The sequence below is a fragment of the Lissotriton vulgaris genome, chromosome 6, assembly GCF_964263255.1.
Source record: "Lissotriton vulgaris chromosome 6, aLisVul1.2, whole genome shotgun sequence".
Lineage (NCBI taxonomy): Eukaryota > Metazoa > Chordata > Amphibia > Caudata > Salamandridae > Lissotriton > Lissotriton vulgaris.
In genome coordinates this window covers 1,485,538,165-1,485,565,890 of record NC_141694.1, presented here as the reverse complement: position 1 = coordinate 1,485,565,890, position 27,726 = coordinate 1,485,538,165, and the positions used below count along the sequence as shown (strand labels likewise).

The 27,726-nt window shown below is 42.1% G+C and overlaps 1 protein-coding gene across 2 annotated transcripts in view; it reads left to right on the top strand.

Moving 5' to 3' along the window:
• The window catches only part of LOC147709034 (N-acetyllactosaminide beta-1,3-N-acetylglucosaminyltransferase 2-like), a 144,503-nt gene extending 117,193 nt beyond the window's left edge, over window positions 1–27,310 (top strand). For both annotated transcript variants that reach the window (XM_086927638.1, XM_086927639.1), the window contains exons 3-4: window positions 22,869–23,106; window positions 24,151–27,310. In XM_086927638.1, coding sequence (XP_086783764.1) covers window positions 24,160–25,353 — 1,194 coding nt within the window. In that variant the 5' untranslated portion in view covers window positions 22,869–23,106; window positions 24,151–24,159 and the 3' untranslated portion in view covers window positions 25,354–27,310. The remainder of the gene's footprint in view (window positions 1–22,868; window positions 23,107–24,150) is intronic.
• The last annotated feature ends 416 nt before the right edge of the window (window positions 27,311–27,726 follow it).

Below are 27,726 nucleotides of genomic sequence, written 5' to 3'. Positions count from 1 at the left end.
TGCTTGGATTATTTCAGGACAGAAACCTTACCACTGCAAGACCTCCCACAAATAGCCCCGGAAGACCCTGTTGAACGCATTTTCGGCGTCCAACAGGATCACCCCAATACTGAATCTGTTGCCTGTGCCCAATCCAGAAGGGTAATAACCCTTCTTACATGGTCAGCAGTGTCCCTCCCTGGGATAAAGCCATGTTGGACACTAGATACCAGAGGAGTGATAACGGCCCCCAACCGCCGAGCAAGAATTTTTGAAAATATTATGCTGTCAGAGTTGATGAAAGATATCGGTCTATACGATGAGGGGGAGAGCTCAGGCTTACCCTTTTTGAAAAATACAATGATCATGGTTTTCCTCCAAGAATCTGGTGCGATCCCTCATTGTGCATTAAGGAACAAAGTCATAAGCTCCATTGTTAAAACACGGTGAATGGTTCGATAAAATTCAAGCGGAATACCATCAGGGCCTACTTCTTTGCCCCTAGCTAACAAGAAGATTGCAGCCTCCACCTCCTCCCAGGTTATATCTGCTGCTAGAGCCAAATTTTCAGCCTCCGATTCTTTATTAGTCCCTAAGTTACCCCGAAATGCATCCATTTGCCCTTCTATATTTGTTTTAACATCCTCTGAATATAAACCTGCATAAAATCTACGAAATACCTGCAAAGTATCAGTTGGTGACTCCAATACCCTATCGTTGTGATCACATATCCTGGATATTCGATCCGCATTCTCCCTCTGACACAATCTTTTTGCTAAAATTCTCCCTGCATCCTCCCCTATTTCGTAAACCTGAGCCCTATGGACAGTCAACTGAGTCACCATCTTTGATACAAAGTGTTGATGAATTTTCATTTTCAATATAGAAATTGCTTTTAAAGTATCAGCTGTATTATGCTGGTGAAGAATTTCTTCCATAAACTGCATCTCTAAAAGCCTAAGTTGCTTCATTTGGTCTTTAGTTTCGATACATAACTTACGTTGCTTCGAAATCGAATAGCTCAATGTACTACCCCTCACACCGGCTTTAAATGCGTCCCAAACAATAGGATCTGGGGCTGTACCCTGATTAATCTTAAACACTGGAATCCAATTACACATAAATTCGCAATATTCCGGATCAAGCAACAAATTACGCTCAAAGGTCCATGGTTTATGCTGCTACTGTGCTTCCAAAGAAAAATCCATAACCACCGGATTATGATCCGAGATAATCCTTGGCATTATTTCAATTCTACCGTTTGTTGCCACCTCAGTGGATATAAAAAAATTATCTAAACGAACACTATGAGGAGCAGAGTAAAAGGTATAGCCGGGTGCCCTGTTCCTTTGAGTGGGCCATGCATCGACCAAATTCAGCTCTTTAACTAAGCCCTTAATAGCTTTGAATACCTTAGTCTTTTTCCCCAGGTAGGGACAACTACTCCCAATATCAAAATCCCCTTCCAAGTGAATATTAAAGTCCACACAAAGGATTAGAGGGGCTGGCCAATCAGCCAACTCAATACTTAAGTAAAATAATACCTCTGGATCATCCAAATTAGGTCCGTACACAGAGCAGATTGTCACTGGAAGCCCAGCAATGCTAAGTTCCACAATGACCCAGCCCCTGGTCATCCTCTTTCACCCGCCTCCTCGCTCCCAGCCTGTGTCTCATAAAGATGGGGACCCATCTAATGTTAGAGCTTTGTTTAGTACAACCAATAGTTTCCATACCAAGATCATTAAGCCACTTGCGGTTATTCCAGGCTATATACGTTTCTTGTAAACATAATAGATCAAATCGATGAAGCTGTAGCATTTGAGCCAATACCCCCCTTTTTCTTTTATCACTTAACAAACAAATGTTCCAAGAGCAAATAGAATAACGTCCCATCTTATCTCATTTTAGATTTTTTATCTGCTTTTCCCAAAACAATTACACATCTCTTGCTCCAAAACAAAAATTATCATGATCAGAGTATTCAGCCTGAGCCACCCCACACCCTCTGTGCCTACCTCCCCACCCTCACCCCCAGCTTCCCCTCCCCCAAAGACCACCCACCCCACAGCCCCCCCCCTAATTGAGGCATAAGGACGAAGTCCTCAATGATGGAAAGTGGATTGTTGAAAAGTGTACCCCAATACCCCATGCCCCGCCGCCCCAAACACATTTTTCTCACTGTGAGCCCTTTCACGAGCAGTTATAGGCCCCATATATCTAATTTAAACACCTGTACCCTCACATTGCCTGCAAGAATTCATCTGTCACGATATCCGAAACAAAAAACTTGGTCTTCTCGTTATATATGACTTTTAACTTCGCAGGGTTCAAAAGAAAAGCCTGCTCACCCTTAGACTGAAAGGCTGATATCATTTGGCGTGATCTCCATCTCTGTTGGACTGTAGTCTGACAGAAATCCGTGAGAACGAATAAGTCACACCCCTTCCCTGACCTCTTCCTGTCTGGTCTGGCCAAATCTTACAGGGCCTCACATAACAAATAATTATTTAGGCAAATCAAGATGGCCCTAGGCTTTTCACACTACCCTCCTGCCTTCCCTCTCTTAACACATGGGAATCTATGTGCTCTTATGATCTCTATCTCCCAATTCCATTGCTTTAAATCAGGAAAGGCTTCAGAAAAAAGCTCAATAACAAATCGTCTCACATCCTTTCCCTCCCTGCCCTCAGGAATCCCCAAAACACGAAGATTATTCCTTCTGGATCGATTTTCTAAGTCGGCTCCCAATCGGTGTCTTCCCTTATTTTTTGCAGTGCTGTAATCGTCGCATTCTGTTGAGCTAACTGATCCTCCATTACCGAAATTCTCTCCTCAGCTTCCCCAATCCTCGTTGAAATCTCGGTACACGTTTTGGCAATTCGACGCACAGTGTTCTGAAGCTTGCGAACAGCACCCTGCGTTCACAGACTTCAGCCTTGGTTTCCTTTCTATGAGCCATTATAACCCTATAGATCGTATTGAGTGTAACTCCACTCTCACCATCCAGCAATACTACAGGATTAACTCCTTCGCCTTCAGTCTGAGAAAGGGGGGAGCCCTCCCATATTAACGGACTAGATAGTTACGTTTGCTTTCAGATAGGGGTTGCCAGGGTTATGTATTGTACGAACTGTCTCTTGATTCACAGAGAGCTCGAAACTGATGTCGTCATCGCCTCACTGGTAGCAGTTTTCGTCCACCCAGTCACCAACAGTGCTCTCAATCTCATTCTCTGAAAAATTGGAAATATCAGACATTGAGTAAAACTTCCCACCGGAGCCACCAGATTCCATATCGTTCAAAATCTCCTCTGCTAAATTTCCAGATTGATGTAAATTCTCTTTTTCTCTTGGCAATTTAATCCCAGACCTAGACTGATCATGCTTGCCAGAATTACAACCTATCACACTCTCATAGTTGGTGACTGAGCAGTTATTTGATATAGTAGCACTACTAGAAACTGCAATTGAATGCACAGCAATCTTCTCGCCAACGGCTACTGCAACATTGTTACTATAAGGTTCCCCCAGCACCTGACCTGTAAGCTGGTTGTCATGGGGTTCCGCAGGTTTGCCTTTCGGAGCAGGTTTCGTCTTAAAAATATCCGGGTCAGTCAGTACTTTATGGGGAATCTCACGCTGTTGTCCTTCGCTGCTCTGTGGTGTGGTTACGGTAAACACAGCTTCATTTTGCCGCTCGACATATCGAACACTGTCAGCAGAGCGGCTTTGGCTCTTTCTCCCTTCTCTGTACCTTAATTGAGGGTGGGCGGCTCCTGCTGCGGGAGTACCGACCGTCCCTGATGAAGCTGCTTTCATAGCGGCTGCTCCCCGAGTCTTAGCGCCTTTCCCACTCCCTTTCGGGGCCATTCTGTGCTGCAACACTGGTTCAGGAAACACCAAAAGTCCGACACTACTTCGAGCCCTCGCACAGACACGAGTGATTCCACCGATGCCGCGGGTGCTGTAACTGCTGCAACTGCTCCCGCTGATGCTGGTATCGGAGCTTCCAAGAAAACGCCACTGCCCAACAGCTGAACACCGGAGCAAACCGCTTTTCAAAAACTGCGGGGAGCACCGGGTCTAGAAAGAAGCCACTGCAACATCACCTCTTCCCCATACCATTGTTCTGAAAGCCACAGGTGAGGAGGTATGGAGGGGCACACGAGGAGGTATCCTTATGAGAAGCACTTCACAAGCCTCTCACTCGACTACTGCTGCGGCCGCCATCTTGCCTCCCCCTGCCCCCCTCCCAGTCATTTACTGACTAGGTTTCTTCCATTTGTCTTCAACAGTCCATTTGAACTGCTTCACTCTTGCCACAGTTCCGCATAAGCCTTGAGAGACAGCTATCGATCTCCTTCATCATACCTGATGACCAGCTGTCCTAGACCAAGCATATGTGCTCCATTGGTTTTCCACGTGAGTATATTTGCCACCCTTTGACTGTATAGGAGGCTGCTTCATCCGAGTTATGCTAGTGGCGGCTAACAGTAATTATTCTTCTCTTCTCTCCTTCCTAGGGTGCCTATGAATTCGTTCAGGTACCTTAAAACATGTACCTCATGCATTCCAACATTGGATCAAGTTTATTTGATATTAGAGTTAATTTTAATTTTGCCTCCTCATAAAGCAGCAGTCATCCTCTTTGGGTTTCCCTTGTTTTGATGATGGCCATTGAGCCATGAAGTTCGAAACGCCATCGACTTATATAAGCTAAATTGAGATTGTTAATTATGACATGATTTTTCACTACTTGCATTATAAATAAAACGTTCAGGCTTAATGACGTTTTCAAAATAGGCTGTTTAACCTTCATCAAGTGTTTCACTTGCGCCGTTTACATTTTTCATGAGCACAGTGTGCTCACATTGCACTTATTACACAACTTAGAAAGCATGGGTGATTCTGCATTACAATCCTAAAAGTCAAAGTTTATACTTTGTTAATAAGAGCAAAATCTTTGAGATGACTCAGTTTTAACCAAACCTTCTTAACTTTTACTTTCACAAAGCTTCTACTGCTTAATATGCCTCTTAATCTATTTATTGTATTATGGATGTTTTTATTGTAAATAACTCTGCAAACTGTAAAGACCTATGAATTGTGGTCTTCTTTTTATTCTTTATCCTGTGTATGTGCTTTTATGATATCACGTGTTTATCGAAATAAAGCTTTGAATTTGTTAATATAACTTTATGAAAACAAAATATTGAGACTGTGTATTAATTACACCCCCTCATTGACTCGCATTGAGACCTTTTTGCATAGTTATGTACCCACCCACGTCTCAACTGGAGCTACGGATCTCTCCTGTGGTTTCAAATAGAATATACCCGATAGTGGGGTGACATACTCAATGTTCTACATCAGTTTTTCCGCACCCGGGGAATGCTAATAAAAATAAGGTAGCAAAAAACAGCATGGAAAGGACCATTATGGGTTGTATGGGGTGTATGAAGAGAAAACGTTGAGGTAGTGATGTGTGACGAGTGAGAATTTCATTACATATTTACATGATATACGTGCATTATTTCTGATTATATAACCCTAAACATGTAGTAAGTGGATTTACATTCGTATTGTGTTATCTCACCATGCTTAGCTAATAAACATACGCAAACAACTAGAACATTGACTAAGCAAATAGAAGATGCTGGTTAGATACGTCACACTGAAATTAATTTAGACCTGTACATTGAGCTCATTTGCAGCATGGGGGGTTTGGGGGAAGAAGGCATATAAGGAAAATCCGGTTCCATTTTTGAGGTTCTTAAGGTTGTTTAGGAAGTTGAGAGAGAAGAAGTGGTCAGCAGGTTTATGTATAGTGAGTCCAGTACAAGGGTCTTCATTGGTTGATGGACAAGAATCAGATATAGCATAAGATTGTTAGGGGCTGGCCAGGAGGTTTGAGTATGGCAGAGATTGGGTGGAATTTAAGCTAGATTTGCTGGGAACAAATATTGTGAGCCAGTACCATGGATTGCTTTTTGACGGTGAGTTTAGGTCACTTTTATACTGCTCAGGGGTTAGCAGGCAGACCACTAAATTGGTACACTGATATCTGCTGTAACTTATTCCTAGACAATGCAGGTGCAAAGGTCAGAACCCCGTCTGGAAGGATACTTTTTATTGGGAGAAACCAAGCTAGGGGCTGCTGCTATTTTTGTTTAGTCTCTATTTTTGCATTCAGTTGTTTTGTAATCCATAATTTCATATACTACCACAGCCTCATTGTGTGGATATGCAGAATCATGCAATTGTGAAATTTTTCAGATCAATGTGACGCACTGAAGTTGAGCAAAGAAAATGAATAATAAAAGTACAACTTTAGCCGAGGCATATCTGGATTGTCCAAACTAAAGGGCAATCATGGGCTAACCACGAAATACTACTATTGAGAAAACAAGCACTGGCAAAGCCAACAGGTCTGGCTTTAATGTGCCTATACATTGTATTGTAATTGTATTTATATAGTGTTTACTACCCCTGATGAGGCGTCGAAGAGCATTTTCGGTGTGTAGCACGCTACTCCGGAACCCGTAATGGATTAGAGATGAATTATTATAGTGAAATAAAAAATAATTTGAGTGAGGCAAATGTTAGTCAGTTATTTGGATTGAGAAGGATGGTGGACGGATAGAAGAGGGAGAAAGGTTTGCATTTATATAGTGCTCTCTACCTCTGATGAGGTGTTGAAGCGCTTTTTCGTCGAGTAGCATGCTACTTCGCAACCCATAAAGGATTTGTGGTGAATTAGCGTTTTGAAATATTAAATTAATTTGAGTGGTGGACATGTTAGTCTGTTATTTGGGTTGACAAGGATAGTGGAGGAATTTAATTTAATTTAATAACTATTTCTAAAGCGCCTGGTGACCCAAGGGCATCCCCGCGCTATAAGATTTGTGATCCTGATGAGAGAAAGGGAGAGGGGGGAGGCAATTATAGGTACTCTATTTGGGGAATAAATGAGTCTTTAATTTCTTGCGAAATGCCAAGTAGTTGGGTTCAAGTCTTAGGGGGCGGGGAAGAGCGTTCCATCCTGTCGCTGCTTGCACGGAAAATTGACGTCCTCCTGTGCGAGTTCTTTTGAATCTAGGAATACTGGCTAGGTTCTCATTCTGGGATCGTAGGGATCTGGTTGCTGTGTAGGGGGTTATCATTTTGCTGAGGATCGCCGGGCCAGATCCGTTGATCAGCTTGTGTGTCGTACACATCGCTTTGAATTGTACCCTTTGGCGCACAGGGAGCCAGTGTAAAGCTTTAAGGGCCGGTTTGGCGGACATTCTGGAGGGGGTGTTAGTGAGCAGGAATAGAAGAGGGAAGGATTTATAACATTTATTTGGTTGTTTTGTAGCGTATAGCAGTAGGAGGATGCTTGGGAAGAGTGAAAGGGAGGTGGATGGGGAACAGTAAGAGGGAATTGTTTAGAAAGGCTTGTTTTGGGAGATCGGAAGAGTAAAAGAGGTATGAGATGATGCAAGGAGGGGTAGAGTAGGGAAGAGTCTAAAAAGGGTTATTTTGGGGATCATAGTGCTATGGGGTTTGGGATGAATGAGAGTGGAGGTAGATGATATATTGATAGATGTATAGGGTGAGAAATAGGGTAGTGCATAGGATATGCTGAATGAAAAGAAAAATAAATAGTATATAGATCCAGAAGTACATGGTAGGTATATAGATGTATAAAGGAAGGTGTTATAAGTAGATTAAAGATGCATTAAATACATTTTGGCTTTTAAGTGTTGTTGTACTGTACAATAACTTTATTTATATACATTTTTGTAATTCAATAGTGAAGCAATTCTAGATAAATAGTTATGATAAAAGATTTACTTATTTATGCAGTCGCTTATATACATGTTAAAACATAGAATAATGTAAATATCAGTAATGTGTACATTTGTTAAGCAGCACTAATAAATATCTATGTTTTTAAAACCTAATTAATCTACACATTTTTACAAAGTACATAGGTACATACTTATAATACAAATAAATGCTTGTATACAGAGGCACATGCTGTATATTTCAGTTTGCGTATGGTGGTTATGTGGGGAAGAGCCAATTCTTGAGCAGTTTTAAGAAGAAAAGGTGGTTATCCATGGATTTTATATTGGGGAGTAAGTATTCCATAGTTTGGCTGCTTTAACAGAGAAGGATGTTCCACCCATGGCTTTTTTATTGTATGTTGGGATTTTGAGGCCTGGTGCCACTCTAGAGCGGAGATTCCTTTGTTGAATTTGTTTGGGGATTTTATTCCTGATGCAGAGCAATCCTGTTCCATGTTTCGCTTTGTGGGTGATACAAAGCAGCTTGAACGAGGATCTTTTGGCAACCAGTAACCAATGCAGGGCTTTCAAGACAGGGGAGATATGGTCTTACGGTTTTATATGTCAGAGTTGTCTGGCAGCTGAGTTCTGAATCCGTTGTAGTCTTTTAATGTTCGTTAAAGGTGATCTGGGGTAGAGGCTATTGGCGCAATCTAGTTTTTTTATTTTTAAAAAAAATCTTTTTATTGAGAGTTTTTTTTACTGTTACATACAGGGCACGGCAATATTACTGACAAAATAAATCACATTGAGAGAAGAAAAGGAAAAAAAAAAGCAAATAAAACAGCAACACCCAGTTGAAAAAAAAATATAATCAAAACTAAGAAATAGCAGTCCAAGTTTTGAAAACATAAATCTAATCAAGCAAAGTTTCCATTTTATAATATTTTCATAACTTCACTTATTTACAATTATATCCTAATCAGCTGTCTCCCTCCTTCCATCGTGTAATGGGACCCCATATTAACTTACCCAACTTCCTTCCCCTTTTTCCTTTCCGTGCATAGATCTCTTTCTCAACATTATAAGTTGTTATTAATTTGGCCAACCAATTATGAAAAGTGGGTGGGATAGGGTCAATCCATGCAGAGGCTATGCATAGTCTCATAACTGATAATGCTACAAATAAAAATTCCCTCCCGCTTGATAATTGTTCATCCTCCACATTTACTCCTAGTAATATTGTTCCGGGAGTTAACACAATTTCAGTTCCTAAAATATTATTTATGAAGCCTTCAATATCTTTTTTAAGTGAATATAGATGAGGGCACGTTGCAAATACATGTTTTAAATCAGCTTCCACACCTATAACACTTAATACCCACAGTACCTCCCCATTGTGCTATTTTTGCAGGGGTATAGTATAAATGATACAGCGTTTTATAATGTTGCGCCTGCAATGGTGCCGAGCATAACAAAGAATATCCCTTTTCTAAAGAGATGCCAAAGCTTTCCCCGCTGATGTTAAGATTATCTTTCCATTTTTCATTCCATTTTTCATAATCATCCTGCTTTGATTTTATCAGTTCAGCATAAAACCTCTTGATAGTACAATCTTCCCCTAATTGAACCACTTCCATAATAGGATCGCGCCTGAAACCCAGAGCACCCCCCTTTTTATTCAACAGGAAGCTCCTAATTTGTAAGTATTTAAAATATTGCCTGGTGTCTAGCTTAAATCTAGCCTGTAATTCTGAGAATTGAAAAACCCCCTGTTCCCCCATTACATCCCCTATACTTCTAATTCACTTATTTTCCCACTCGATAAATGTGGAACCCGAGAAAATCTCTTGTGGAAGATTTGGGTTATCTGAAAGTCTGGTGTATACATTATATTTCCCCAAGCCTTCTCTTTTAACAAAACTTTTCCAAATTGTACATGCTGCTATAAGCGTCTTAAACTTTGTCCTTTTATAGTAACTTGCCTCTGTAAACTTCAAAAACACATTCTCCACTTCTATTCCCAAGGTTAGTCCATAAATTGCCAGTGTTCCAAATTCGCTCCAAGCGTAATCTAGTTTGAACAGAACAAACGAGATGGTAGCCGGGACCTTGTGTAGAAATCCCAAATGGGGGAAGATTTGTCGCAGAGTTTTTATAGTAACACAGCTTGATCTTGCTAGTCTGTCCACTTGGGCATTTATTGATAGCCTGGAGTCCATAGTCATTCTGAGGTTTCTTACTTCCTTCGATACTTTGGGCAGTGATCTCTGATCATCAGGTCACACGGCGAGCGGGTCATAATGTTTCCAAATGCCACATGTGAGTATTTCTGTTTTGGAAGCATTCAATTTGAGATGGCTGCCTGTCATCCACTGACCCACTGCTCTAAGACAACTGAAAATGAGCAACTTTCTTATGTCTTTGGGCATTCCAGTTGAAGGAGTATTTGTGTATCATCTGCATAGTTATAGCACGTGAGGTGAAATTGATGGATCAGTGCCTGTAATAACTTCATGTAGATGTTGGAAAGCATGGGTGAGATCGTAGTCTTGAGGAACCCCTGCTTTCATGAAGTACTGTTTGGACGAGAAAGGCGGGGATATTGCTGACATTGGTTCTGTTGCGAAGGTAGGATGTGATCCAGTCTAGAGCAGCCCCCTCTATGCTGGCTTTGTAGACTCTTTGTATCAGGGAGTCATGGTCAACAGTGTCAAAGGCAGCCAAGAGGTCCAGGAGAAGTAGCACAGCAACCCCGTTGCGTCAGCTGTTTTTCAGGTCTTCCCAGATGGCAAGTAGGGCAGATTCTGGGAATTAATCCCATTTGGAAGTCTGACAGTATGGCAGTATCTTCAATGGATTGTCATCTGGGCGAAGGCTTCTCTTTCTATCAGTTTGCCCAGGAAAGGTTCATTTGAATGGGAAACAACCTTTGCCACGACTCCGGAAAAAAGAGTTCCGGAGTCACGCAAGCCGAACAACGACTTGCCAGAACAACGACTCAACCACGCATGTTTGTGTTTAAGGCTGATTTGGTCTAGTATTCCGGCAGGGCTGAGTTCAGAGGTGTCGTACAGGAAGAGGTAAGGGGTTTGTGGTTAGTTTTTAGGGAGTGTGGGGTTAGTTTTCAGGGGGTGGGGGTTAGTTTTAAGAGGATGGGAGGGGGTGGGGTTAGTTTTTAGGGGTGCAGGGGTTGGGATTAGTTTTAAGGGGGTGAGAGGGGTTTGGGGTTAGTTTTTAGGGGTGTGGGTTTGGGGTTAGTATTCCGGGGGTGGGGTTAGTTTTTAGGGTTTGGGGTTAGTTTTTAGGGGGTATGGGTGATCGTATTTGTTTATTTATTTTTAGGTTGGCGGAATTCGTTTTTAGGGGGTGGAGTTAGTTTTTAGGGGTGGGGTTTTGGGGTTTGTTTCTAGAGGGTATGGGTGATTGTGTTTAGTTTTAGGGTGTGGGAGTTATTTTATAGGGGGGATTTGGGGGAATCGGGTAGTAGTTGGTAAGCATTTTTGTTAACATGCATTCTTTTAACAGGAAAATTCGCGGTAAAGGAATGTGTGGTAAAAATAATCGTAGTTTAGACGAGGTCATGGTAGCGCCCTCGTTGTTAGGGAAGTCATTGTTGTGAAACTTGTTGTTCCAACATACAACCATTTGAATCAGTCTCACCGATTTAGAGTTCCAGAGTGATTATGTCCATCCAATACTTGTAATTCCACGATTTCTTTATTCTTCACATCAGAAATTGTTAAAACAGCCAACTCTTTTCGTCCAACTTTAGTGGACTTCTTCAGGGCGTAATATATAGTTATATTCTAAAATGACTGATTTTACTTTGATCAACACTGTTTGGTTCCTGTATCCCAGTGTATGCCTTCCATTAGAACTATTCCCTCCTGTGAGTAACCGGATGAGCTCCCATTAGGCAATTTGGTTTACAAAATTAATTGAGAATTTTATAGAATTGTTTATTTGCACATTTAGCATTTTAAACTGTCTGAATAGTATCTTTTCTTGCTTTTTTTTATAGTAGCCGACTTGTATAGTCTGTTAATTTTCTGTAGGTGAAGTTCGTCTCGATTAGTGTTTGTTTTAAGCCAGGCACATTGCAGCTTTCTAATTTTATGTTTTATCTCTTTTATCTCTGTATTTCTCCAAGGTGTTTGTTTTCATTTGTTCTGTTGTGTGGTTATTAGTGGGAGCAGGATATCAAAAGCTTCCTGTAGCCCATCATAGTTTTTTAACAGAATTTATTGTGTCTAGATCTGTACTCGGTTAGTTGTGTTTCTAAGTTTTCCAAATTGAGTGGTTCCACGGTCGATAGGTGGATACACGTAATGTGGTTTTAGGTGCGTCGCTTAGTGTTTTTTTTATGTTGCACAGCAAGCAAATAGTGGTCTGACCATGTGACAGTAGTCATTGTTTGCAAGGTAACTAGTCCTTTATTTGCAAAAAGACATCTAGGATGTGTCCAGCGATGTGTGTGGGTTTGTGGACGATCTGATGTATCTAGGCCATCGATGATTGTTTTCGGATGGGGCATCAATATATGGTTTGAGTTCTCAGGTTTGAAACCGTGTCTAGAAGTATGACTGGGAATGTTGCACTGCTAGGTGGTCTATAAAGGAGCAGGAAGTTACAGGAGGAAGACGGTTTAGGATTTCATCTTGTGAAAAGGTCCTCACAATCTTTTATGGAGACGTCGTCGGCTTGAGTGATAAGTAATGTTTGTCTGAATGCAACAGCTAGGCCACCTCCTTTTTTGCCTATGCGATTTTGGGTGATAGTTTGATAGCCTAGAGAAACGGCTTCATACAGGCCTCGAGTTCAATCATCTTCTCACTATGGTTCAGTTATGGATAGTTTGTCAGGTTTTGTTTCAGTGAGAAGGTCGTAGATGTGATGTTTGTTTTTAGAGTTTTAGTAGTAGACAGTTTAGAAAATTACCTTTGGTGATAGTGTGATTTTGTTTTGTAGAAGAGTGAGCAGTATTTTGTGGGCTTGTAGCAGGTGTGTCCTTAGTGTTGGTATTAGCTATATGAGGATAGCAATTGGGTAGCTGTTCTGTATCTTGTTCTTCGTCCAGCAGGTTAAGAAGGCATTTTGATGGGTCTGCTTGTGTAGGAGGTGGAGACAGTGGTTGAGAGTGAGTTGGTGCGCTGTGTTGTTTTTGTAGTATAACCTTGTTGTGCAGTAGACCTGGAGAAGTGAAGTTGTGAGGTGTGGCACGTTGTTTATTTTGTTTGTGTCTGTTTAGGGCAGAAGGTGAAGGATTTGAGGGTGGTGGTGCAGCATGTGGGTCATGTAGTAAGTTTCTAAAGTGTCTGATGGATGAGAGGCGGTTGGAAGAGTTGCTGTGTTGCTGTATGTTTGTTAGGTGGGGTGGAAGAGAGAAAGCTTGGCAATGGAGTTTCATTTGTGTAGGCCGAAAGGTGGATGTATGTAAACCATTTGGGGGAAGGTATTCGAAACTAAAGGGGTCCTATTTACTATCCATACTATATAGTAAAACTGTTTACCACATTTGTTTTCCAGTAAATAGATCCATTATTTATAACACACTCTAACCTATTAAATATTTCAATATAATTAACAGTATAAATTGTCCTATTAAATCATTTTTCTACTTTGTAATATTAAATGAATTATACTAAACTTACATGTGTAAACAGTTATTAATAAATGATATTTGCATGTGTTAGCAGGTCGAAGTTAATCTGTTGCTAGTTGCTCTTCTGATTCTTGAATGTTCCCCACAAGGCAGATGACGAGGAAGGCCACTAGCTCTCCTCTCATTGCACTGTTGGCTTGTATCTTGACCTACAAAATGCCAGTGACTTGGACACTTCCCCAGGAGTAGAATTGAATTCCTCTTTAAATGTAAATGTAGTGTTGCTTGTATAGCGCACGTATCACCCCAGATGTGGCATCAAGGCGCTGTAAGCATACCGCTGAGGAACCCTTCCTGGCCTCTCCCTGTGAATTGCCCACTCCTGGGCACCCCCAGGGTGAAAGCCAGGCATCCTAGTGCTGTTGGGGCCGTTGTGGAGATTAAGCAAGCTATTGCCCAGAGTTGAAGCGTGGGAACCATGATTAAATTAGGCACCGAGGCGAGAATTATCAGGTCCGAGGGAATTGAGCCCAAGACCCGCCGAGGCGGTAATTGAACCCTGGTCCCGGGCCAGACCTCTGCATCAGGGTCTGCCGCTCTAACCACTGAGCCACACTTCTCCACACTTCTTTACAGGCCCCCAAAGACGAAAGTGCTCCTTTTGCAATGTTGGTATGCAGAGTTGCAGAGGTGCTGGAATTGGCACTACACTTCAAAGCCATTCACTTTGGAGTCCTTGTTGTGAAGCTTTAACTCAGACCCTTATAGCAATCTAGGCCAAGGTATGAACCCTACAAGTGAGTTGCTTGATTGCCAGATGGCATAAGTTGCCCCCAGGTGATCCGACTTTCCTGACGCAGCATCTTACTTGAAAGAGACTTACAGTTCAGGACTCTGAGTGCAAACTCAATCCAAATTATTTTCCAGTGCACCCCTGGGCAGAGAATCAAAGAAGATTGACAACCTTAAATACAGTCTTGCCCCCTCTTGGACATGGCAGGTGAGATTTTGCCAGCCTCACCCGAAGACTCAAGCAGTTCTTTTGCACAGACAAAGGATAGCCAAGTTTGCAGTCTGGCCTGGATACCACTAATTGTGTTGCCTGCACACTTGAATGCTTGCCACTGTGTTTTCCAGGGATGTCCAAGGCTTCACTTATGGCATTTCTGTTGATGGGGCACAATTGTTTGGGCGAAGCGAGTGTTTCAAGTACAATAGAGCTTTGACCCAATCCTCAAGTTGCTTTAGCCCCACCACCCCCGTTTCTACCACGACTACTGGAAACTGGATGCTGTTCAAGGGGCCCTGACTATCATCAGAGGCAGCCATTGCAAACTGTTCAGCAAATTCAGTCATTTCTTGGTTCTATGGGGAATGGGTGGTGGCAGGTGAAGACGTTACTAACAGCAGTCTTTATTTTCCTTCTCGGCCAGTACTTCTGCCTCCAAGTTTATCGACCCACTGGCACTCTCTCACTGTGGGTCCTTCAGATTGTTCAGCATGGTTTTCCACTGTGCCTCAACGTCCCTCCTGTTTTTCTCAGCTCTCTGTGGATCATGTCACCATTTTGCAACTAATTGTAGCCATGGCAGAGAATTGCAAGTGTTGTTGTTCCAGGTATTTTCTGATCCTCTAAAAGGACAGTGGCCTGAGACAGATTTTGGACTTCAGTCTTGAGCTTGTTCCTTAGAAGAGAGAGGTTTAAAGTGATTACCTTGGCTCAGGTTCTGTTGATCTAGGAACCTGAGGAGTGGGTGGTGTCTTTAGACCTACAGGGCATATGTTTTCATATGCAGATCCTACAGGCAGAGAGAAAGTGTGTGTATGTGTGTGTGTGTATGTATATGTATGTATATGTATGTATATGTATGTATGTATATATATATATATATATATATATATATATATATATATATATATATATATATATATATATATATGCACAGGAACCTCCAGACGAACTGTAGGAAGAGGCCACGCGGGGAATTACCATAGAAACCTTTATTAGGACACGCAGGTAAGCATAATGCATTTCGACACCATCGTCTTCTTCAGATGCTACTGCTGCAATGTTCGCCAGTCACACAGCTCCGCTTTAAAATGCCTCCGCAGATCTCCCATTGTAGATAGGAAGCACCTCCCCTGTCATGTGACCGCTCACCTGCCGTAGTGCTGGTAGTCCTACAGCACCCAGAATGCATCATTTTCCGGGTAGGTGCTGCGTGGGGAATTGTTAGTAGTAGTCCTTGTGGGTAATGTGCACTGCAGAACGGGGCTTGCTGGTGAAAGTGCACAGGAACCTCCAGACGAACTGTAGGAAGAGGCCACGCGGGGAATTACCGTAGAAACCTTTATTAGGACACGCAGGTAAGCATAATGCATTTTTGCAGCGTGAATCTTTCTGGATTCACTATGCTGTGCATATTCCGCGGTCTTGTGGTTGGGTCCGGATTCGAAGTCTTTTCTCTCTTTTTTTTTTTTGTGGCCCAGGTGGGCGTCGGCGTCACCCCTCCTTGGGTGTATTTCCGGTGACGTCGGCATGCTTCCTGCGGAAGCTCCCATCCCTGGGCGCCATCTTCAGATTCTTTTTTCCACGGTCGGGTCTGGATCGTTCCCGTTGGGCTCCAGACGTTTTTGGAGAAAGTACTGCAAAGCGAGAAGTTCGAGAAGAAATTAAAAGAAGAAGACCAAGGAAGACTTCGCAGACCATTGGCGAAGAGAGAAGGAGGAGAGAACGTCGAGAACTTCGACGATCATCGACGTCCACGCGGTCAGGGAAGCCTGAAACGCTCGAGGATGGACAACACGCCGTTCAAGTTCTGCCCGAATTGCAGACACAAGTACGCGCAGAAAGATCAGCACCCGGTGTGCAACCTTTGCCTACCGGTGGACCACAGAACCGAAGACTGCAACGCCTGCTCCGTCTTCGCCGCGAAGACCCTTCGTGTGAGGAAGAGCCAGAGGGTAGCACACGCCACCCTCGGAGGAAAAGCCCCGACGCCTTCGCTGTACGACCTGGGGATGTCCTCAGAGGAGGAGGACAACGCTGCCACCGAACACGACAGCTACACGGTCGTAGAGACCGATTCCAAGAAGACGCCTGATAAGGTAGGAGACTCGACGTCCCACAAGAGCACGAGAGACCATGAGTCTCGAAAGAACAAGGGCCAGACCCCGAAGGCGCCGACGCAGCGACATCTGCAGTCCGTGACCGCACACAGGCCCAGCGGATCCTCAGAGAAGGAGTCTTCTTCAGATGCTACTGCTGCAATGTTCGCCAGTCACACAGCTCCGCTTTAAAATGCCTCCGCAGATCTCCCATTGTAGATAGGAAGCACCTCCCCTGTCATGTGACCGCTCACCTGCCGTAGTGCTGGTAGTCCTACAGCACCCAGAATGCATCATTTTCCGGGTAGGCGCTGCGTGGGGAATTGTTAGTAGTAGTCCTTGTGGGTAATGTGCACTGCAGAACGGGGCTTGCTGGTGAAAGTGCACTGTCAGTCCTCAGGCTTCTCTGGGTCCCCGCAAAACGTCTACACCTGCCACAGCGCCAGGTCAACGGGTCTCAGGCCGGCTCAATGTTCCAAACCTGTCCGTGCAGTCACGGACTGCCTACTGGCAGAAAACTCCAAAGCGCCCTGTGCTGGAAAGGTGGGGTTGAAGTGATCCGATACCTCGGGTGCAAAGAAAAGCTGCTCACGCAGACGCCAGTAAAACTTCAACCTCTAGGCAGAGGGGACCTCTTGAAGCGCCTCTGGCTGACGCTAAAATGTGCACAGGAACCTCCAGACGAACTGTAGGAAGAGGCCACGCGGGGAATTACCGTAGAAACCTTTATTAGGACACGCAGGTAAGCATAATGCATTTCGACACCATCGTCTTCTTCAGATGCTACTGCTGCAATGTTCGCCAGTCACACAGCTCCGCTTTTAAATGCCTCCGCAGATCTCCCATTGTAGATAGGAAGCACCTCCCCTGTCATGTGACCGCTCACCTGCCGTAGTGCTGGTAGTCCTACAGCACCCAGAATGCATCATTTTCCGGGTAGGTGCTGCGTGGGGAATTGTTAGTAGTAGTCCTTGTGGGTAATGTGCACTGCAGAACGGGGCTTGCTGGTGAAAGTGCACTGTCAGTCCTCAGGCTTTTCTGGGTCCCCGCAAAACGTCTACACCTGCCACAGCGCCAGGTCAACGGGTCTCAGGCCGGCTCAATGTTCCAAACCTGTCCGTGCAGTCACGGACTGCCTACTGGCAGAAAACTCCAAAGCGCCCTGTGCTGGAAAGGTGGGGTTGAAGTGATCCGATACCTCGGGTGCAAAGAAAAGCTGCTCACGCAGACGCCAGTAAAACTTCAACCTCTAGGCAGACGGGACCTCTTGAAGCGCCTCTGGCTGACGCTAAAATGTGCACAGGAACCTCCAGACGAACTGTAGGAAGAGGCCACGCGGGGAATTACCGTAGAAACCTTTATTAGGACACGCAGGTAAGCATAATGCATTTCGACACCATCGTCTTCTTCAGATATATATGTGTGTGTGTGTATATGTGTGTGTGTATATATGTGTGTGTGTATATATGTGTGTGTGTATATATGTGTGTGTATATATATATATATGTGTGTGTATATATGTGTGTGTGTATGTGTATATATGTGTGTGTGTATATATATGTGTGTGTATATATATATGTGTATATATATATATGTGTATGTATATATATATATATATATGTATATATATATTTCTTTGTAGGGGTGGATCACTTTCAGTGTACCGTCCAACCCTTTCAGTCAGTCTTAGTTTAACCCCTTAAGTGTTTGCTAATGTAATGTCTGTGATGGTAGTCTATCTTCACAGGTTGGGCATGTACAATTTCTGTACGTTGATGACTGACAGTTGAAGGTGTGCTCGCCTTATGTAGACTCAGACCACTTGCATACACCCATGTTGTTACTCTCTACTCTATTATTGGGGCCATTTTGGAAAATAATGTGTTGGGATCTATACCAAGGACACAAAGTCCAGGACCTTCAGGCTAAGATCATGTCTGCTGAGAGCTATTGTTTCAGCCTTGACCTTGCTGAGACTTCTTGGTCTGCTAGCGTCTTGCATCCTGTTACTTCCCCATGCTCTTTGGCACTTGCTTCAATAAAACCTTTTCTTGCAGAGGGCCCAGAATTAGGAATACCTTATGGATAGGATTTGAGTCTCCAAAGAGACAGCCACAGCCTTTATTGTTGGATGTCAGATGTCAGTCTTGCATCTCCTCCTTTTGGGGGTGTCTGTGGGGATGGATGCATCTGCTTCAGTTTGGGGTGGTCACCTGGATGAGGGGAAGATCATAAGCCTTTGATCTCTCATGAAGCAGAGGTATCGCTCCGGTCTTTTGGTATTGTACACTGTCTGCCTGGCTCTCAAAGTATTTGTTCTGTCCATTAAGGGCAAGTAAATCCAGGTGCTCTCAGACCACATGACCACTGTGTGGCACTGAAGCAAGCAGGTGGTAGTAGGGTCCTCTGTCCTTTTGTTAGGTGATGAGGCAGTGGTTAGATCCTTGCAAGATTTCTCTGACAGTGCATCACCTGGCTGGGCCCCTCAACATAAGAGCCCAGTGGGTGTCATTTTGCAGCTCACAGGTCTACACTTGGAGGTGGCATAAGGTGACTTCATTTGGTGGGTCATGTCCTCTGAACTTTTTGCTGACTGAAAAGACTTGTCCTTTTTGCAATCTGTAGTTTCCTACTTAAGGATCTCCATTGGCCACCCTCCAGCTTCATTGAGATTCTGGCTTCCTGTATGATTCTTCGCCTCTGCCCCCAAAGGTACTGAAGAAAGTCAGGCAGGACTTAGCGCAGCAAATTCTGGTGGTCCTGGTTCCGTCAGCGGTGTCTGGTACCAAGCACTGTTGACCCTGAGCATTTGCATGCCAGTCAGCTTGCCCGTCTGGAGGATCTGCTGTTCCAGCAACAGGAGTGGGTGCTAAACACCAACCTCTTCAATTCACACCTCTGAGTGGAGAGTGAGCAGAACTAACTGGGAGGTTTTGATTTTCCATTGAAGGTGGGAGATCTCATTTGAGCTACTTACTGCACTACCCAAAAATCAGTTTTAGGGCTGTTTGTCCAAGTTTGTTACCTGGTACGAGTAGAAGTAGGATGGTTATTTACAAATTAAAATGTCTGTCCTTGTATTGGTGCTGTACGTGGCCCAGTGAAACTTTACTGTCAGCACAGTTCTGGGTTACTGGACCTTATGCCAATGGATTGTCCTTTGCATCAAAACGTTATGCTTCAGCCAGTAAGAATCCTCTTGGGACCTTCAAGCTCATTCTACCAGGGTAAACGCTGCAACTACAGCCGTCACTTGGAGTGTCCCTGTTTTAGACATTACCAGATAGCCACATTGGCATCTCCTATTCTTTTACCAGACCCTACTGTATGGATTCCCATGTCCACTGAGAGAGTACGTTTGTCCATTAGGTTCTGCAAGAATTGTTATGTAAAATCCATTTATGAGAGCCACCTACTTGGAGGGGCATTACTTTGGTATCAATTCAGAAGGTGAGGAATCTGTACCTATAAATATCCATCAGAAGAATAAGAGACTTCCCCTGAGGTAACACTCTTTCTGATCCATAGATTAACCACAGATTACTCACTGCCAGCCCTCCTAACCATTTTGTAGTGTGGACCTTTAGACATCAGTAAGATTCCAAGTTTGATTTTGCACATTAATGTGTCCAATCCCTCTGCCATACTCTGTATCTGAGGACATAGGAAAGACCACCAAATAAATTGATATCCCTGCACAGGGATGGCACCTATATGTGACCAGATATTGTCATGTCTGGAGATGGACGTAAATCACAATGGAGGCCAGAAGCACCACTTATGAGTACCCAGGAGCTAACATAAGAGTTTCAGGATCCAGTTTGGCACATAAGATATTTACAAGGTGAGGAATCTGCTTTTAGGAAAAGTATTCACTAGAAAGAGCATTTAAAAAGGTAGGTAACTTATTCTTCTAGAAGCATGCAACAATTCATTCCACAATCTTCTACTGATAAGGCATCCAATTTTGCTGTTGTGTACTGCATTCTGACACCATCCTTGACCTTAAAATTAAGAATAATGTTGTATAATGGAATTGTGGGGCCCTGCCATCCCCCCTCCCCCCAAGTATTTTGTTGTGGCCGGAGTGTCCCAAGGTTCCACCAATTCCTAATACTGACAACTTTGGGCCCAAGCTTGTAACTCAGTCCTGACATTGTAGGCAATTTCCTGTCTGGTTCCAAAAAGAAGTTATGTACTTACACCATTTTCTAGTCGTTTGGAGAAAATACTCCTCCTTTCCATCACATATCACAGCTACAAGAAATTGTAATTATTTTATGATTATTCATCTCGACCATGTTCTCTTGCAGACAAGCTCACCATCTCTGGTGATTCTTGTCACACCTGTAGCTAGGACACCATCTGTAGGACGCCTGTAGCTAGGACACCATCTGACGGCTGGAAGGATGCTCCCAATCGGGGAAGCATCCTTCCAGCCGAGAATCATGCCGGATTGGGCACAAGATTGAAGCTCCTCCGAATTAGGAAAGCTCATTTTTGGATGGCAAGACTTGAACAATACTTCATGTAAAAGTGAAGAAGCCTGAGGTAATTTCAGGCCGGAAGTATCACCATTACTAAAGGATCAACAAGACAAGAGAAAAGCCATGAAGAAGTCGCAGGTTCATCCCTTGTACAGTGACGAAACACGTGTTGGTTAGTAATGCAAGGAACTGACGGGGACACCGTCCACAGAAGAGAAAGAAATAAACTAACCATGGAACTAAAGAAAACGTATGTTATTTATATTATTGCCAATTGTGTATATAGTCTCAGGGTGTGCAGGAGAATAGTGTTTTCTATGTATGTGGCCTTTTGACCAGACATCTGGGAATTTGGTGGTTTTCCCTACCCTTTTGCACTGCGCCAAATTTCAACTGCCACAAAATCTCTATGCGAAACGCCTCAGAGTGCCACACACCTATTTTATACCACCAAGCTTGCAGCACTTATGAATGTAGAAACATTAATGGCTTGCTCCCAAAGTCATTGCCATTGGTGAACTAAGAAGCAAATCACTAGTCATTAAACCCCTAAACATGGCCTAGATTCTTATTATCGATATTGCACCATTATATTCAAGTAAATAAAACCTAATCTGTGCTTGTACGGGGCACATCCTGAACCCAAGTATTTAAAAGTGCTCTCATATGCGATAATAAATAAAAAAAAGAGGCTCTGTGAAAATATAATCTCTGCCTAGTCTCAGAATTTGGACAGCCAGTATTAAATTCAGGTTATCTGGTTTGACATTTTGAAATTCAGCCACTAGACCTATATCTCTCTTTTGCGTTTGTCTTATATCAAAGGTAACTGCTTTGAGAAAAACCGACTCGGACATAGCAGACCTGACTCCGGGGCCCCCAGCCCCAACTATCAAGCCAGGAATGCATTTATTTGGGAGATGTCACACCCTAAACACCTCCCTGAAGCTACGCCCCTGGACATCGACTCCCTTTCCCGTCTGTATTATGTTATACTCTGTATGCAGAATACGCAGAGGAGAAATGGGAGCCCTACAGAATATGCCACATGACATTCCCAATAGAATGCTTGAAAATCTGTGCCTGGCGCAGCTTTTTAAAATGTAGTACATCTGTACTTTCTCAAGTGCAGACTTGGGTTTTTTATGTGAATTTGGTCATAAAAGTTTATATGCTGAATCCTCATGCACTTTCCGAATAGCAGGCGGGTGGGAGCATACTGCCTCATATCCCAGCACTCAATTTGTCCCAATTCATCATGGTAAATGCAGTCCATGATAACATTTAATTCATTAGTAGTCTTTAATTTTTCACCCTTGGTTGTGCAGCTTGTGTTTTAATATTAGATTCGTGCGTCTGGATTAATTCCTTCATCAGTAGAAAGCAGCAAGTTGTTTTGGGGGTGCTGGAAATGCTGCCCAAAGTCTTCCCAGGTGTCTGTACTTCTCACTGGGTGCAGGTGCATCAGCACAAGATTGTCAGTCCAGTAACTCAAGAGAGCCTTTTCAAATAAGGAGGGTCGGAGCACCCTGCCTCACATCCCAGCACTCAATTTGCCCCAATGAATCGTGGTAAATGCAATGCATGATAACACTTACTTTAGTAGGAGTCTTTAATTTTTCCCTTTATTGATGCAGCTTGTGCTGTGCTTTTCAAATAGCAGATATTGTGCCCCTTGGTTCTGGTATCGGCAGAAAATGCTGCTTAAATGAAGGAGGAATGAATTTAATTTCCACGGCTTTGTTTCTACTGGTTTTCTCTTCAAGATTGGTATTTTCTTGTGTTTTCAGTTGTTATTGAGCCATTTGTAAACAAAAATGTATTGGTCCAGCAAACACCAGTGCTCCATATAAGCTGTAATAAACATTCCTCTGGGATAACAGATGAACTGAATAACTTTTTGCATCTTTTTAAGGATCCGAAGGAGTCGGAATGGAAGAGGAGGCACAAGCACGTGACATGTCGGTTCTGTTAATGCACAGACTTCAGATCACCAACCATTCCTGTCGTCTTTTATTCTGCTGTACCACTAGGACCAGTTCTACTGCCCCACTCCAATTTGTTTGATGTGAGGAAGAGTGAGGATCTTTGCACGGGGCGTGAGGGAGTTGTGCATGTGCACCACTCTCTCCTGTAGTTACTGGTTCTTAAAGGTAAGAAAGTAAAAAGCAGCTTACTTAAAGTATTCCGATTCAGAGATCCTATGCTGTACAGTTGGTTAGATAGTCCTGTGACTTCGAACCTTCTTCTTGAAGTCCTGTACCAAACATTGCTGATTTGAATGGTGATAGGATGAACATGGTTCCAAAGTTTGAGTACCCTTATTCTGTGTGCTCAGATTAAATCCTTTTAGTTTTTACTGTGTGCCGTGTAAATAGTTTATTTACTGCTTGAAAAACGTTTCATAAATATACCTGTTCAGAAAGAAATTATTGTCTTCTCACTGCAGTTTTCTATAATAGGGATCCTGTTTGATGTGCGTTTATAATACAGGATCATCTTTAAAGATGTCTGTGTTATCTAACCCATAAGGTTGAGACTGTAACTACCATGTTGAAAACCTTGAATAAGCTAAACAACAATTTAACACTATTTCAGTTTTCTTAATAATTTGGCAATGCAACAGACTAACGGTTCAAAGTTATCGATATCCTTTTATAATTTGATGATCTTATAATAATTAATACCACATTGAGATCTAGATATCAATACCACGTGATAAAATGAAACAATCGTGATAAAAGCATTGATAGCGAAAAAATATTTTAATGTTTTAAGAATCAAACGTATTGGAAGAAATTGAGCTAATTTCTTCAACATGTACGTTTCAAACTTTCCATTTTATGTGTATTGTTTCACAAGAATGGACTTATAATTTTGGCTTATTCTTACATGTTTTGGCCACTTTAGAGACTAGGTCAATAGAAATGCTTTGTAACAACTAGTGTAATTCGATAATTTCACACCATCCTCACTTTTGTTCCTCGCACTGTGGTAAACGTGATTAGTTTTCTCTCTCTGTAAACGTGACTAATACTGTTTTAACACATTGCCAGATTTTCTCAATGCAGAATGTTGTCCAAGTCACTCCCATTTTGAACGCTGCAATAATTTAATGTTTGGTTTAAGAATGATGTATTGAAGTGTTAATTATACTAATGATTTGTAGCATTCACCCGTTTGTTGTTTTTCTGCAGGCATGAGAAATGAGTGTTGGACGCAGGAGGTTAAAATTGCTGGGAATTCTGATGATGGTAAATTTCTTCATCTATTTAATTGTGGAAGTTTCAAAAAGTGACGGCCAAGATAAACATGCAAAAGGTCAGATTATAGTACCACGTGGCAAGTTCTGGAAGAAACCCACTCCAAGCAAAGCCTACTGGAATAAAGAACAACGCAAACTTGACAAGTTGTATAACCCTATTTTGGCATTGTTGGTCAATATGACTGTAGAAGAAAATCTAGCTCTAAATGCAAGCCTTCTGAATTCATGTGATGCAGATTCAGCAGTTACGTCCGAAGTAAAGGATTTTGAGAACTTGCCAGACAGATTTAAAGACTTCTTATTATACATGAGGTGCAAGAACTATTCATTACTCATTGATCAACCCAAGAAGTGTAGCAATAAACCGTTTCTTCTGTTGGCTATCAAATCGCTTACACCACATTTTGACAGGAGACAAGCTATTAGAGAATCTTGGGGCAAAGAAATTAATATTGGGGATTTGACTGTGGTAAGGGTCTTCTTGTTGGGGGAAACACCTGCCGAGGACTACTTTCCCGACCTCTCTGACATAGTGAAGCATGAGAGTGAAACACACAAAGACATTCTTCTTTGGAATTACCGAGACACATTCTTCAATTTGACCCTGAAGGAGGTTTTGTTCCTGAAGTGGGTCACCACTTCCTGTGCGGATGCCCAATTTATTTTTAAAGGTGATGATGATGTTTTTGTGAATACCCATCAGATCCTGGATTACTTGAAGAGCCTACCTGCAAGCAAAGCTGAAGATGTATTTATTGGTGATGTAATAAAAGAAGCTGGACCTCACAGAGACAAAAAATTGAAGTACTATATCCCAGACAGTATATATGAAGGTTCCTACCCTCCCTATGCTGGAGGAGGTGGGTTTTTGTACTCTGGTAAATTGGCATTGAGACTGTATAATGTAACGGACCAGATCCTACTCTATCCGATAGATGATGTGTATACAGGAATGTGCCTTCAGAAGCTTGGGCTTGCCCCAGAAAAACACAAAGGTTTCAAAACATTTGACATTGACGAGAAACAGAAAAAGAACATCTGTTCGTACACAAACTTAATGTTGGTGCACAGCAGGAGCCCTCAAGAGATGATCAAGATCTGGTCTGAGTTGCAAGATCCACATTTAAACTGTTAGGGTGCAAGAAAAAGATTTACATTTGTTTGCACTGTTAATATTTCTAGAAGACTGTGTAATTAGCCTCCTTTGTATAGAACATTCCTCCAAAGAACGGTTTTCTACATGTCAAGTTACCTTACTTGGTCCAATCACTGAAATGTCCCATATATTTTTTGTTGTTAATATGTGCTTATCTTCAACTCAATTGCAATATAGTGAATTTATACCTTCTTCACCAGGTCATGTGCGATCTGTTACTCTCCAAAGCCTAGTGTGCGTCATGCTTTAGCACTGCAGCATGGATTTGCGATATTTTTAGCTTCACTAGTGGCCTTTATTCTCGTTTACTCACTGTGGTTAAAATCCAGTATGCCCTTGATCACTTTTGTGCATGGAAATGGACTTCCCCTACACCTTATACTAAAGAAGTGGTAATTCATATTAGAACCTTTGACTTAAGTAGGTCTTGTTAAGAAAACCGAGAAACTAGAACTTTAATTCCAGTTCAGGTTATTTATGACAAACATTTTACTTTAGGGATTCTAGTTTTTAGCTACATAATGGAAGAATCCTACAAAGGAAGACAGTATTTTTGCAACTGAAGATTGTATAAAACCGAATTGGCGCTGCGAACCAAGAGTGCCTGTGTTAAAAATCTATACAGCTTGGGCTAAAAGCTACTGTAGATTTTAGCATCTGAAGACTTTGTAAAATAATTTCAAATGTGTTGTGTGCAATATAGTACTTTCAATGTCAAATAATTCTACAGTTTTATTTTTCTAATTCAGTCCATTTTTATTACACTATCGACATGCTCTCATTTTCTTGTAAAGCGTGAGTGTGCACACTTTTTTGAGGTGCTCTCTAAAGAGAGAATATCTCCGTTTATTTTGGATATGTTGGTTATTTTTTAGACCTATTCTCGCTTTGCACTTTTGTTGATTCACCTGACTGAGAGTAATTCAGTTTAGGACGAAAATGAAAGAATAGGGTTAAACGACAGTTAGTCATTTTGAAAAGAATATGCTGAAATGAAGAACAGTTGTTGAATAAGGTGCAACATTTTTGAAGTGATTGGCATGTGGTCAAATGTTTGCACATATCTTGTATTGTTACTTCATAATGTTTTACAGAGCACTGACAGGCAGCTTAAACGTGTTAATTTAAAATGTTGTCACTTGTAACATTTTCCTGATGTTCCCTTATGCTGGACAGTGACAACCTCAGCGCCATCATCTTCATATTGTTAAAATATGCTTTGACCTGCTAAGCTATTGGTCAAATAATGTTTTTTTATCAATTCTCAGATGCTTGCTAAATCATGAATGATCTTGTGTTGAAGAGTAGTGGGTCCATGAAGCTATAGCTCCCTACATTTTAGGGCTGCTAATGTCTCATCATAGACGTATTCTATCCTTGGTGTGCCTAAACCGAAGGGACCTTATAGAAGTTGTGCATGTTTATCTTCTGCCCGATGTGCTACTGCTGCCGAATTCTCAATTGCTAATGAATAACCAATACCAAAAATGTGTAAGATGGAGAGAAGTAAAATTCCACTGGACCATCCCAAACTTACCTTTTTAGTCAGTGAGCAATTCAATTGCATGGCGTTAGGGAATTTTGCAACTCGTGTTTCTGTAGTGTTTCTACAATTTTGTTTTCATTATGAAGGGTATCGTTCTTGGCTCCCTTTCGAAATGTGAATTTGTTTTCTGTTTTTCTTTTCTAGCATAGTTCTTCCTCTGGTTATACATGTTTTTGAAAGATAGCTGCTCCATATCTGTACCGCTAGAAATGCCTGTGTTTTTATTTATTGCTGAGATTTAAGACCAAAACATTATATTGTATGGATAACTTTGTAATGGTGCACATTGTTCAGATATTTAAATTTAAGCATGATATTTTAAATCTTATGTAATTCAGATTGTACAATATTAAATAAAGCAACCTGCAGTTATTTTTTTGAATTCAGAAACTTCTCAGATTTACTAGCTGTTGCTGTATATTGATTAAATTCTTGCTGTTCTATATTTTTTTGTGAACTGCTTAACTCTCTCCTGAGAGCACAGTTGGGACAAAACATCTGAACATTAGATCAACAAAATCGAACACTAAGCAGAAAGTAAATGAATTAAAGAGGATGAGTTTGGCCAGGTTAAAGTAGTTAATGCTAGTCAAAACATAAAGGACATAAACCAAAAACGCTTTGAATTTGTAGATGTAAGTGAAATTTGTGAATGCAGTTCAGGATTTGTGGAATTTGCAGACCTTCAATTCACTGCGGTGAAAACGTTGCCAAGTCGGTGGAATTTACTAGGGCAGTAGGTTTGGTAAAGTGATGGGAAAATTGATATTGCCAAAGGAGTGCCTTCAGGAATGTTGCTAAACCAC